Source organism: Cetorhinus maximus, chromosome 6, assembly GCF_964194155.1.
Source record: "Cetorhinus maximus chromosome 6, sCetMax3.hap1.1, whole genome shotgun sequence".
NCBI classification, from domain to species: domain Eukaryota; kingdom Metazoa; phylum Chordata; class Chondrichthyes; order Lamniformes; family Cetorhinidae; genus Cetorhinus; species Cetorhinus maximus.
In genome coordinates, this window is record NC_135884.1 from 44,083,350 (window position 1) to 44,097,255 (window position 13,906).

Genomic DNA, 13,906 nt, shown 5'->3' on the forward strand with positions numbered 1-13,906 from the left:
CACAAAACTTTTGAGTAAAATAGTGTAATGTTGAGTTTTCAGGAAATTTGGTTTTCCATTTGTTTCAATCGGTAGGTAGCATTTCCTCTATACTGAAAGGTTAGGAATTTAAACCCCATTCTAGGGAATGAGTAGATAATTTAGGCTGATTCCCCAAGGCAGCACCAAGGGAGTTTTCTTTTAGGTAAGAATTTTGGGGTCCCAGTTGTTTGTATTTGAACTACTGAAACATTCAAGATCAATCACTTTATTCAAATAATTGAATTTTCCCAGTGTACTGGCCAATATCCCTTTAACCAATATAATCAAAAAAAAATTGATCAGTCACTCATCCCATTGCTGTTTGTAGTTTCTTGCTGTGCAGCAATAACTCATGTTTGCCTGTTTGCCTATACCTGCAAAATAATCAACTGTGTGCTAACATGCTTTTGTGATGTGTCATTATATGGATGAAAATCTTTTATTCCAGAATGGGTTCAGTTCATTAAGCTTTTTTATTTCATAGGTCTATGTTCACAAGTGGCCTTACAGAGAGCACGCAGAAAAAAGTGCGAATTGTGGGAGTGGAGGATGATGCAATGCGGCTTGTGTTGGACTATGCATATACATCCAGAGTATCACTGACAGAGGTCAATGTGCAGGCTCTTTTCACAGCTGCTAGTCTCTTCCAGATTCCATCCTTGCAGGACCAGTGTGCCCAGTATATGATCAGCCGACTGGATCCACAGAACTCCATTGGGGTTTTCATGTTTGCTGATGCTTATGGACACCAGGAATTGAAGGAGAAATCTCAAGATTATATTAGAAAGAAAATTTTGTGTGTTGCCAAAGAGCAGGAGTTCCTCCATTTGACTAAAGACCAGCTCACGAGCATTCTAAACAGTGATGACTTAAATGTGGAAAAGGAAGAGTGTGTTTATGAAAGCATAATTCAGTGGCTTGAGCATAGCAGAGACAAAAGGGAGCCACATCTTGCAGACATTTTTGCCAAATGTATACGTGTACCTCTGATGGAAAAGACCTTTTTACAGAAAATTCCTTGCACTTTTGCACAGGCTATGGCTAGAAACTCCTCAGAAGATAGAAACAATGAAGGGGCTGATGGCTGTAGGCCAAGACTTGGTATGACTGCTTCACAGATGATTATCTGCTTTGAGGCTGCCAACAAACACTCAGGAAAGAAACAAACTGTGCCTTGTTTAGATACTGTCACAGGAGAAGTCTTCAAATTATGCAAGCCTCCCAATGATTTAAGGGAGGTGGGAATCTTGGTGTCACCTGATAATGACATTTATATTGCAGGAGGTTACAGGCCAAGTAACAGTGATGTTTCTATAGATCATAAAGCAGAGAGTGATTTCTGGATGCATGACCATGCAACAAACAGGTGGTTGCCCAGAGCTCCATTGCTGAGGGCACGAATAGGGTGTAAACTAGTTTATTGTTGTAGCAAAATTTATGCAATTGGAGGTCGGGTGTATGAAGGTGATGGACGGAATGCACTAAAATCAGTGGAGTGCTATGATGCCAGGGATAATTGCTGGATAGCTGTGTGTCCGATGCCTGTTGCTATGGAGTTTCATGCTGCTGTGGAGTATCAGGATAATATCTATGTGTTACAAGGTAAGGGTGTGGATGCCAGTGTACCCATTGTTGTGTTGCATTCATTTTCATCGGTTGGTATGCAATGTTTTAACAATGATACACCCCAAATGAAAAGCAGCTTGAATTAGATTAGAGCTGAATCTGAATATAGTCATACAAATGCAGGGAAAAGAAGTTGGGGTAGCATAGTGGTTATGCTACTGGGTGAGTGATGCCGAGGCCTGTACTAATTTTCTGGAGACATGCATTCGAATCCCACCAAAGCAGCTAGGGAAATTTAAATTTAATTAAATATTGGAAATCTGGAATAAAAAGTTCTCAATAATGTTAACCTTGAAATTATCATTGTCAAAAATTCCATTTGGTTCACTCAAGTCCTTTAGGAAAGGAAACCTGGCCTGTGTGTGACTCCAGATCCACAATGGTTGGCTCTTAACTGCCCTGCTGAAATAGCCTAGTTGTGCCAGAGATGGGTAATAAATGCTGGCCTTGCCAGTGATGCCCATATCCCAAGAATGAAGAAAACAAAAATTTCTTGCAATTCTCTAATCCTGATCTGAGGAAATATTGCTTTAGGGAGTCCTCTTGGCTTATCTAATCACTGCACTGCTGTATTTGTAGCCAGCTGATGGTGGAAGAATGTCTTCTAAAATTTGAGCTAAATTCAATGCCAGATTCACAGTATGAGTTTGCTGGCCTAATGCGAGTAAGGGCTCTGGAGCAATGCCATATAGCTTCATGAATGTTAGAGCTGGTAAGTAGGTGTCAGTGTGTTTGATAGCAGGAGAAGCAGTGTTTTTTATTTAGAAAATACTTTTAATTACAATGCCAATAAATAAGGTATTTGATTGGCAAGAGTACTATTTATTATCCTTACGTTTGCATGGTTATACAAGGATTCAGCTCTGACCTCATTAAAGCTGCTTTTTAACTCGAGGTGTGATAATTGTCAAAGGTTTTGCTTTTAACTTGTACAAAACAAAAAGGAGCTCTAAAATTGATGCTCAGACCCGAACTGAAAAATCACAGTTGCTTTCTTTTTAATATGGAACCTAAAGCCTTTCCCTGCAATGGTTATCGTGGCTCTTGCCTGTTGATGCTCTGAGGATCTAGTTCTATTGTGGGATACAGAATTCTCACGCCAGAGCCACAGCATCTGTCACGAGCCCGGACTGTCGGCGGTGAGATACAAATTGAATGAGCTTGGCTGGGTTATATGAACTTGGGCTAAGAGGAAGGGATTAATAATGTTAATAAATCAAGTTAATATACTTTATAGCCTTGTACCAATATGTATCCATAACAGCCTGCAGTTTCTCTGTATTTGACCTTGGTTATCAAGAATAGTTTTATTGTTTCTACCTTTTTTTTATATCCCACACTTTTTTTTTCTCCACCCCCAACCCCCAAAAGAAAAATGTTTAAAGTTCAATTTTCAGTTTCAAATGTGTGCTACATGGTCTGAGAGGAAATATTAGAAGCAGCTGTTCTTAGCACACAATGGCCTTGATATTGAAGGCTACTGATTGCATGGGGACAGAAGCAATTTTAGCCAGAGGGTGCTTATGTTTATTTATTTAACTTTTTTTATATGGAAAATGTTCTACCCTATTTTAAATCTTATGTTTTTTTCTCAAATACCCTGATGCAGATTATTATTCCCTGACCCGAGAGGTTGGAGAAGCGGCCTATTCCCTGCTGCTGTCGGGCTCTAAGTTGTATTGGAATGAGTTTGCTTCCTGCCCCTTCCTCCCCCTGCCACCCCCAGCTGAGAATACTGAATCTAGCATTTCTGGGTAAATTAAGGATAACTGAAGTGGGGTGTATTTCAAGGCTGTGATCAATTAAAAGATTCAGATGGAACAGTAAAACAAAATGAACTTAATGTTATCAACTCTGTGATGTATGAAATGCTGCAGTATACATGATTCTGTTAGTTAAGCTTGTGATACCAGATGAATAGTAATGGAAAAAACTGGCTCCTATAATCAAATTGCATGATTTGCACTGACACCTGGTTCGAGCTGGAGTGATCTATTATGTTATGCTTTAGTACTTAAAGTGCTACTGTGCTTTCAACCTGCTTTCAAGTACAGGTCGAGTATCCATTATCCAAAATCCTCGGTCCCGATCGCTTTTCGGATTTCAGATCATTTTGATTTTCGGATACTGCATGTAGGACTAGGCCTTACTTACACTTCAGTAGTGTAAGCCTAGTCTAGCTATAGTCTAAATTAAATAAAATGGCTAGAAAAGTAAGATGTATCACTAAATAATAAACACAGGGTACCTGTAATAAGTTTCCACCCATGACGCCATCTGTGATCCTGCTTGTAGGAGACAGTTCAGAGTGTTGATGTGCAGACAAACAACTAGACTTCATGCATTAAAGGTCAGGTGCGGGTGGCTCAGGTTGGATCAGAGACTTCTGCGCTAAATGTCTGATGCGGTCGACGAAGGTCGTGTTGGCTCGGGTCAGGGACTTGCGCAAAAGCTTGGGTGCTGTTGGCTCGGGTCATTTTGTCTCAGGTCAGGAACTTCCCGTGCTAAAGGTGTATGAGGTTCAAAAAAGTGCGGTTTTTGGGTTTATTGATAAAGGATACTCAACCTGTAATGGGTAATTCATTTTGGAGACCTATAAAAGATTAGTTGATTAATCATTTGCTTGAATTGATCATCTTGATCATCTGTATGATGAATGTCTTGGCAGGAGACCACATTCAAATATTTGATCACTCCTTTCATTTTAAGACTTTTTTAACTTTGTCAATGCCTTATACTTTGCTTTGGCATGCATTTTTCTGATTGCATTGAACCACCTAGCATGATACTTTAGTATGGTTTTGTTTACTCGTCCACGTGATGTGGCTGTTGCTGGCAAGACCAGCATATATTGCCCATCTCTAGTTTTCCTTGAAGGTGGTGGTGAGCTGCGGCCTTGAACTGCTGCAGCCCATGTGGTTTAGGTACATACGCTGTTGGGTAGGGAGTTCCAGGATTTTGACCCAGCAACAGTGAAGGAATGGCGATATATTTCCAAGTCAGGATGGTATGTGACTTGGAAGGGAACTTGCAGGTGGTCGTGCTCCCATAAGGTAAGTTGTACCTGAAATGCTAGTTATTTTGTACTCATTTTAAATTCTAAATTATCTTTTTATGGCACTAATTTTCCACTTCACTGTACACTGGATAGTGAATTTTTAGTGCAAAAAGATTTGGAATTTAGTCGCAGAAACTGAAATATTGATGTCATCACAGCTGGTAATGCAAAAGAAGCATTAACAACAGAGAAAATTTAGCATTTGAACAACTTTAAAAGCAAACTTTATACCATTTAAACTAAATATTTTTCTTGCAATTCATCTTTCACATGGACATTAACAAAGTTCAGTAAACTAACTAGCTAATTGTCATCAAAACCAAAAAGTTGAAAATCAAAGCATGACCGTATGACAGCAGATGAGGGGAGGGGGTAGTTGGGCACACCCCTTCGCTGCTGCTATAGTTCATTTGCAGCCTATTTGTTTTACATTTGACACTTGGAAAAATTAACTTGACCTCTGCTTCAAGCTCCAGAATACCCTTAATGCCGTTTTCCTGGATTCTTAAACATTTTGTTTTGTATTGGAATTGTAAAAATTTATTTACAGGGTAGCTCCTGAAGAAAGCCACTGGATAAATGTTGAAATCTATTTAATTAGAATGGCTTTATGCCCTCGTCATGGGATGAGTACCAAAAATAAATCTCAATGCAGTGTATTAGCTGACAATATATATTTTAAACATGACTGTCTAGATGGAATTTAGCTGGTCATCAATGGGTTTTGTGTGCCAGGGGTTTTGTAGTATATTAAATTTTCTTGAGTAAATTGCACTCCATTGCAATGTTTTTAAAACTAGCTAATGGAACAGTCTGAACCACAAACAATTTTCTGCAAACATTGAATATTTTATTGCTGATGATATTACCGGTGCTAATATACATACATTAATGAATTCTAACAGTGGTGTCCCACTAAATAGCTTTTTTTATTCTTAAATGGGATGTGGGTGTTGCTGACAAGGCCAGTATTTGTTACCACTACACCAGCGTCTCCCCTTAGCTCGAAAGCTGGCCATTAATGTTGGATGAATGTCACTATCGACCAACCAAATGCATGTCTTCCATTACTATGATCCTGAAATTGAAAATGAAAACCAAGTGTGACATTAATAAAAACAAACTCTACTAGTAAAGAGCTGTGATTAAGAATTTAAATTAAATGTAGAATGCCACAGATTAAATGCCATATCCAACATAGCTGGGTTCTTTTTTGTTTTTGCAACTCTTTCCCCCCCCACCCCCCCCCCAACCTCATCCCCATCAAAAAAAAAATGAAAAACTAAGCCTTTCTTTGCACTTTGTCACACAAAAGATGTGTCAACTTGGTGAACTGTTTTTTAAAAAGTGTAAAATAATTTGAGTTACAAAGTTTGGATCACTGTCTCCTGTGCCCTGCATCTGGGGTCAGATAGGTGGCAGTTCCCACGCCTTTTCTCAAATGTTCTGAACCAGGTATGAGGAAATGACTAGGAATGTCCCATGGTGATGTAGTTGAAATTGGGAGCAGTTGCTTGGTGACCCAATACATATGGTAAGTTCTTTGGTTAGTGAACTAATTAGCTTATAGCACCTAGATTAATGAATTGGTCAACAGAATGACAGTTATCATTTTGAGTTGGACAACGCCTAAATTATTACTTCCTTTGTTTAGGTGAATTTTTCCTGTGCTACGACCCTCACAAAGACTACTGGGGCTGTTTGACACCAATGAGCGTGCCTAGATCCCAGGGGCTGTCAGCTGTCTGTAAAGGTTCTATCTACTATGTAGCCGGAATTTGTAAAGCACATCAACGGATGCTTACAGTAGAGACTTATGACATCCAACTTAATAAATGGGTGCGGAAGAAGGACCTTCCACTGGATCAGTCCACAAACCCCTATATTAAACTCTTCTTGCTCCTTAACAAACTGCACCTTTTTGTGCGAGCAACACAAGTGGTAGTGGAGGAACACGTTTTCCGTACAAGCCGTAAGAACTCTTTGTACCAATATGATGAGGAATCTGATCAGTGGAAGAAAGTGTATGAGTCACCAGACAAGTTATGGGACCTTGGCCGCCATTTTGAATGTGTTGTTGCCAAACTTTATCCACAATGTCTTCAGAAAGTGTTTTGATTTTCTTCTGGCAACTTGCATGAACTAATGGTGTGACATGGGCTAACAGTATTTTGTGTAATCGAAATGGCTGTTTTAAAAGCACTAATGAAAACGGATAGGTGCTTTTGAAAGTAGCAGTGTTTTTGAACTTGTTCAGATGTTTAGTTTTATAGTCAAATTTTACTAACTTTTCACTGGTGCTGGGGAATATAAAAGTGCAATTACTTACATGAATTATAGCTTATTTTTTATTTTTAGCTGGCTCCTTCAATGGCATTTCTTGAATTGTATAGCAGTTGTCCAATGCCTGGCAATCTTAAAACTATGCAGACTAGCAGGCAAAATTCAGCTTGGCAGTAAGAAATTGTTTTGCCCAATGATATGGAAAAACTAAAGCCTTTAATGAGACATACGGGTATAAATTTGTTCAAAATTAATAGCATCTGTATTTTTTAAGTGTCTGTATTTGAAAATTGACCATTTTACATTTAGTGACCTGATTCAAATGTGAAGGTATTTTGATGGCTAGATCTTAATGGGAAGCAAGCGAATTGAATGGTTTCTACATCATCTGGAATAACCAGCGAGTCAACAATTGAAATGTTGTACCAGGATCAAGCCTTGGAATTAGTACACACTGCATAGAGTAGCTGTTATGTAAAATTATTTCATTTTGTCCTTTCATTGCTTAAAAATTTGAGTAAATCTTTCAGTTTTAATTACACAGCTTTGAAAGACTGAAAATATGCAATTAACAAGTGACAAACCTTTAACCAGTTAATGAATATAACAACTACTTGGGGTGCATCTACCTACTGTTGTAACAGGGTATATAGTTTTAGAATGAAGCAGAGTTTGGAAAAATAACTGATTTATCCACTTTGCAAACTAAATTAATCTTTTTACAAGAAATGGCTTCCAGAAGTATTGTGATCAGTTATTGGTACTGCAGTAAAACCAGAACTTTACCAGTTGACAACTTTGTGGACAGCATTCAATGTCGTCTCCACTTAATTTGAACAGATTAGAATTGCTGTGATGATTCTGGCATTTTGTAAATTGAGAATGAAGTGGATAATGGTGTTATGAACATTTTCCCCTTGAATACATCTCTACCTGCTGCAGGAATTGAAAACTTTGATTGCCTTCCTTCTGAAACACTGTCAATTTTTGTTCATTTTACATGAAGTAAGTCTTATTTTCATATCTAGTGTTTACTTCATTCTTTTTAAACTTGCTGCATAATCCACCTAAAATATAAATTGACACACCTGCAAAACATCCCTATCTCAGACTGAATTCATATTAGCACCAATTTTTCCTAATATTGGTGTAATATAGTAAATTAAAATTATTGATTGCCCAATTTTAATTGTCATCGACATTCTGCTGACTAATGAGGATATGAATTTTCAATTTAACAATCCTTGTCTTGCCAAATACAGCTAAAGCAAACTAACCTACCCATAATATTTCAAATGCTAACAGTTCCAGGAGCTGTTCATATGTGACTTATTAAAACTGTATTTCTTTTTATGATTTTAAAATCACTAAAAATAACTCTTACAAGTGGTTTTCGACTATACAATGTTTTGTTTAAATTCAATATGCATGCAACAGGTATTTTATATACTACACAAAGTTGGCTAGCTCTTTAAAATTAAGTGGAAATGATAAGCAGAAAATAGTTTGCCTTCACTAGATGGCACTAAATCATCTTTCTTTGCATTAACATGCAGACTTCCCAGGGGAAAAAAAAGTTATACAAACAGCAGAATTCCATCTGTGGGGAATTGGTATCTACAACTGGATGGAAGTACTATATTGCCTTTTGATGCTAATTCCATCATTGCCCATTGGCAAGCATTAACTTCCATTGAAAGAATCGATCCTAATTCTTTCCAAGTTTTTACATTACCTCTTGAATACTTTGAGATAAACTACACTGATGTGAACTTTCCTAGTCTGCAACCAGTAGATTTGATTGTGTTCTACATCTTGTAAATTGCTTTATCGTAATTTCATCCAATAATTTCTAATGGACTGAACACCTTGGCAGAAAGTTTCAGTGAATTAAAACCTAATTGTAGAATTTGCAATGTTCAATCCATGCAAGTGTCATTGCATTTCATTCAAGGTGAAAATAAATTTAAGATTCTTAATATCCATAATACAATGCAAAAATTATATTGAAAAATAACCTAAAATAGAATGACGATCTGAGGCCAGATAAATCAGTGTAATCTAAGCAGAACTAGTCAGTCAAACTATCAGCGAATATTTAAATTAGATATTGATCTTTATCTAGTAGTTCCACCCTACTTGTAGCGCAAATAGTTTCATAACTTTGCATTGTATACTTTCAACCAGTTGAGCAGAGGACAGCATTGATTTTGAGTATGGTGTTTGCTACTTTTCTAAGCTCCTACAATACAGTCAATTGTTATTAGTGGGTTTTAACTCAACTTGGAGCTGGACATCTTCAGTGAGTATTGCTTATGAAAGTACGTGTATGAGTTAGATTGTTGCCTTTAGGCATTGTTTGATGTGGGTTTAGTTACACTTAGTTAAAGAACTGAACTCTAGTTGACACTGGGAGCTTTCTTTGGTTATAAAGGTACAAGAAATGACTGCGGGAACCTAGGCCTTGGCCAATGTACAGAACTACCCACAAATTAAATTCAGACCTTGAAAAAAAAAAGGCACTACTGCCATAGGGGATAACTCGTCTGAATACCAGATTAGACCGCAATTTGACATTAGAGGCTTTATATGAGTGCCATAGGTGAATTGGAGATGTTTGATACTGGAAGTTCATATGGCTGAATGTTCCATCTCCAGTCTTGAATTTATTGTTCCAGTCATTACAAGATGGTACTAAATCATTTTGCTCTGCATTAACATGCAAAATCTTCCCAGGCAAGAAGAAGTTGAGTTATACAAGCAGTACAATTGCATCTCTAGGGAATTGGTATCTACAACTGGATGCAAGTGCCACACTGCCTTTTGGCCTAGGGATATTTTTTTGTGACTTTCCTGCATCAGGTATTTACCACTTTGAATTCCAGAGATCCACATTACCTTTGGCATGCCACTGTATCTTGTGGCAAATCTCAGAAGCCCTCTAATTGTGTAGTAGTACATACTACAATATTCTGATGAGCATTCACAGTCAGTTCCAGTTATATTGGCTAATGTTTAGAAGATCTGAAGCATTCAGTACCTTGAGTGAACTGGTAAGTAAGCCACTAGCTAATAAGAGTAGACTTGATCTCTTTTCACTTTCAGTTGTCGCTTCAAACTATCACAACCCTAACATAGCACATGACTAACTGCAATGTAGGTAGCCTTTATTTATAAGCTGGTGCATCTTAAATGAGGTTGATGCCTTTGTTCTAGCTGGTATTGTGCATTTTCCAATTTTACACAGTTCCAAAATATCTTGACTTAGTTTTTTTGTCCTATAAATGCTTGAATGGAGAGTTCTGCCCACAAACTTTATTCATATTTTATCCACACATTAAGAGGAATGGAGGAAATCTGAAATAAACATTCACTAGTTTCTGCCTGGAGAAATGTTAATGGCAGCTATATTTTATGAAATTTAAATCGAAAAACTTGGTTTTCCTTCCATGTTGAATTCAGGAGTATCCTGAGTGTTGTGTATTAGGTTAAAAGCAATAATGAAGGTCAAGATAAATGTTTATGGGTGGTAACATTTTAGGTATGGCATTGTTTTACAGAAGTTAGTTATAACAACCTTTTGATTGCAACACTTTTTGGTTAACAGTGCACCGCAAAGATATCCCCTAATAGTTCAAACTGATTTATTTTTAGCTTTATTTTTCATTATGAAGTACTTCAATTTCAATCTGTATTTTTAACCACTTACAACTTTGCAACTGCAAACTTTTTGAAGCACCTTTCCACATATAGTGTTGCATTAACTAGTGTGAGAAGCTATACTATGAAAGAGTGTAATGCTTAATTTTCAAAAATCCTGTCATTTTCTTAATTAGACAACATTGCTGCTGTTTAGGACAATCTTTTTATTTATAGAGTATATATTGACTTTTGGGGGAAAAATGATTTGGCCTGAAAATTAAATATATAAAATAGAATTGGGTTAGCAAATGAGTCCTCATTGCACCATGTGATATTCAACTTGAATTGTACAAATACAAAAGCTGGTTTCTGATTTGTGAAGTTGAATCTGCATTTTTGTAAAAGAATTTGTAGAATTTAGATATATTTGCACTGTAGATTTGCTGAATTATTTGTTCTTTGCTTCAGCTGTCAAAGCTGCTCATTCCATTGTGTGCAAAGACTTGGCTATAGTTAACATGTTTGATGTGACTTGAAATGTATGTTCAGGTTTATATGTAATCACTTGAATTTTTTGAGAAATGTAAAAAGATATCTAGCTGTACTTGCACATGATTTGAATTGGATGCTTCAGAATTGGTGTTCAGATGGGATAAGCTGGTTTACTTGATATGTGATGTAGTTTAAAGTACTGTGTGACCTGTAACAAAATGAGACTATATTCTTGAAATAAATTGATTAAAAGAAGGATGGTTCGGTTTCTGAACTCTAGACAGTAATTATTTTGGCTATTCTTTCCTTTTTAACATCTTTCACATGCCCCACAAAGGAAGGCCAATGGGCATAGTGTGGGACATGACATTAAACTTTTAGCACCTTTTTAGGAGCACTGCATCTGAAATGTTTAATGGGAGCCTCTCCTCAGCATCAATTTGCAGTACCTGTTTTTACTGAAAAAAAAGTTGGTCAGTCTCTTAATTTCAAGCTTTAGACGATTATCATGTCTGCCCATTTAAGTACAGCATAGGCACATAGCTCCTCTGCTGAAGGCATCTACTTCATTTGCTTGTGAATAAATTGTAAAGTGACATCAAGCTATACTTCAATATTGATTTGAATGACTAAACATCCTGAGAAAATCATAGGTTAGCATCCTGCAGAAGGCTTTTAAAAAGCTCAATTGATTTATAAAACTCGTCCCAACCATTGGCTAAGTTGTTGAATTGACAGTGCCATAAAGGAATGTGCCTTTGGTTTTCTCTTTTTCACATGAGTGACTTGTTCATTGCTGCCTAAAATTGCAACATTGATACCAAGCAATGTTCTGCTATAATCTTTGGTGAAGAGCAAATTTCTTGGTGCAGTTTGCTATAAAAAGCACGGATGCCTTACCACATTTATGTTTCTTAGCTAAGTCCAATGTGGAGAAACTGACAATTTGCCTAAGTAGTTTAGAGCAGGAATTCTCAACTGGGTTTCCGCACGAAGGTTTCATGGGTTTTGCCAGTGTGTAGGCAAAAGTAATCCTTTATTTGCCCTAATGAAATAGGGTGGCAACCATTCTGAAATCTGCACAGTCCTGTGTGCATGTGGTATAGTGATGTCACTGGAAAGTGGACAAGATTGGAAGCTATCAGCAGCAATGCCATGTTTGAAAAAGGTGAGTTCTAAACCATAGAGGTGAAGAATGTGCTGGGAGACAGCACACCTGGGGATAGTACTAGCAGCTCTCCTGGAGACAGGCTTTGATTTCTAATTAAGCCCAAATTCCCCTAGGGTGAGGGAGGAATTGATTACAATTAACCAGATGATTTGCAGCAAGCCCTGCCCCTGCCAACATGCCATGGACCTGGCATCTGCCACAGGTCCTGCCTTCCCCTGCCCACATTCTGGAGCTGCTGGTGTCAATATTTAGGCATCTGTATTCGAGTAAAATGGGAGGCAGGTGGTCAGGCCCAGCTTCTCATGTTGTGCTTCCATAGGAGAAGGAATGAATTAATGTGATGCAGGTTCATAACATGACTTGACAAAATGTCCTTTTGAAGTGGAGGTAAAAGCAACTTAATGCAACACATACTGGAAAGCAGCTGGTCAGTCAATGCCTCCCGGAAGAGCAAAGAACATCTCCCCTGAAGAGGTTGTTAGAATTCAGCCAGGCAATGAAAGAGCACTGGAGCCTCGTCTTTATATACTTAAACCTTTTATTTGCAGATCATACACCTCCAATCAACAGCCAAACTTTCAGTCTGTTCTCATTTGAGCACAGATGAGTCCCCAATTAATATGTATCTAGTTTAGCTAAGAGGCCAATTTCTTAATTAGGTTAGGGAGACATCCTTATGTGGGGCTTCTGTGCTGTTGTCTTGGTATCAATAGAATCAATACATTTTGGACCCGGATATGGAGCCAAAATTTGACCAGTTTTCTCATTATTAATTGTGATGCAGTAGCTTTTCAGTGTGCTGCCCTTGGCATTCTACATGTTTTGAAATAAGGAAACTTGACTGATACCTTTTATGATCCATCGTAGTTGGGCATTGTCTACTGGTATTTACTGCCAAGCAAGATTGAGATGAAATAGAATTTTAATGTAGATTAAATGTGAGGGGGTGCATTTCAGTACAATATATGGGAAATAAGTCTAAATGGGACACCAGAGCAAAAGGAAACATTCCTGAATGTTGTGACATAGGTTCATAAGAGATTAACATTTACAGTAATAGAATTGAAAAGCAGGAGTTGTTCAAATTCTAATGAACCTTGGTTAGACCAGAGTTCAATGCACTTTTATAAAAAGATAGAGGCACTGGAGAAGGTGCAAAACATGTTTGCACGAATACTACCAAAACAGCTCACTTATCAGGAAGAATTGAGAGCAAGATAGGGCTTTTTTCCCTTAAGGAGGCTGAGAGATGATCTGGTGAGAAGCTGTTAAGATTATCAAAGGGTTTAGTAGAATAAAGGTAGAGATGTTTCCACGGTGGGCAGGCGGCGGGGAGGGGGAGGGTCAAAACTAGGGGCCATAAATATAAGATATTGACTTAGAACAACAAAAATAAATGTAGGAATTTTAATTCATGTGAATGTTAGAGTTCAGAGTGTCAGTCCACTGAGGGTTCCTTCACGTAGGACTTAAAGTTCAGGTGGCTTCAGTTAGCTGAAAGCAGGAGTTGCTGAATTCCTTTAAAGCTGGTGAAGCTACCAGATGAGGTTGGTATACAGAGACTTGGTCCACTACACGGCAATAGCAGGAATCTTCCAGAGAACCAGGCTTTG

At 37.8% G+C, this 13,906-nt stretch overlaps 1 protein-coding gene across 2 annotated transcripts in view; it reads left to right on the forward strand.

Moving 5' to 3' along the window:
* kbtbd8 (kelch repeat and BTB (POZ) domain containing 8) overlaps positions 1–11,377 on the forward strand; it is a 36,483-nt gene extending 25,106 nt beyond the window's left edge. For both annotated transcript variants that reach the window (XM_078543677.1, XM_078543678.1), the window contains exons 3-4: positions 506–1,623; positions 6,360–11,377. In XM_078543677.1, coding sequence (XP_078399803.1) covers positions 506–1,623; positions 6,360–6,823 — 1,582 coding nt within the window. In that variant the 3' untranslated portion in view covers positions 6,824–11,377. The remainder of the gene's footprint in view (positions 1–505; positions 1,624–6,359) is intronic.
* The last annotated feature ends 2,529 nt before the right edge of the window (positions 11,378–13,906 follow it).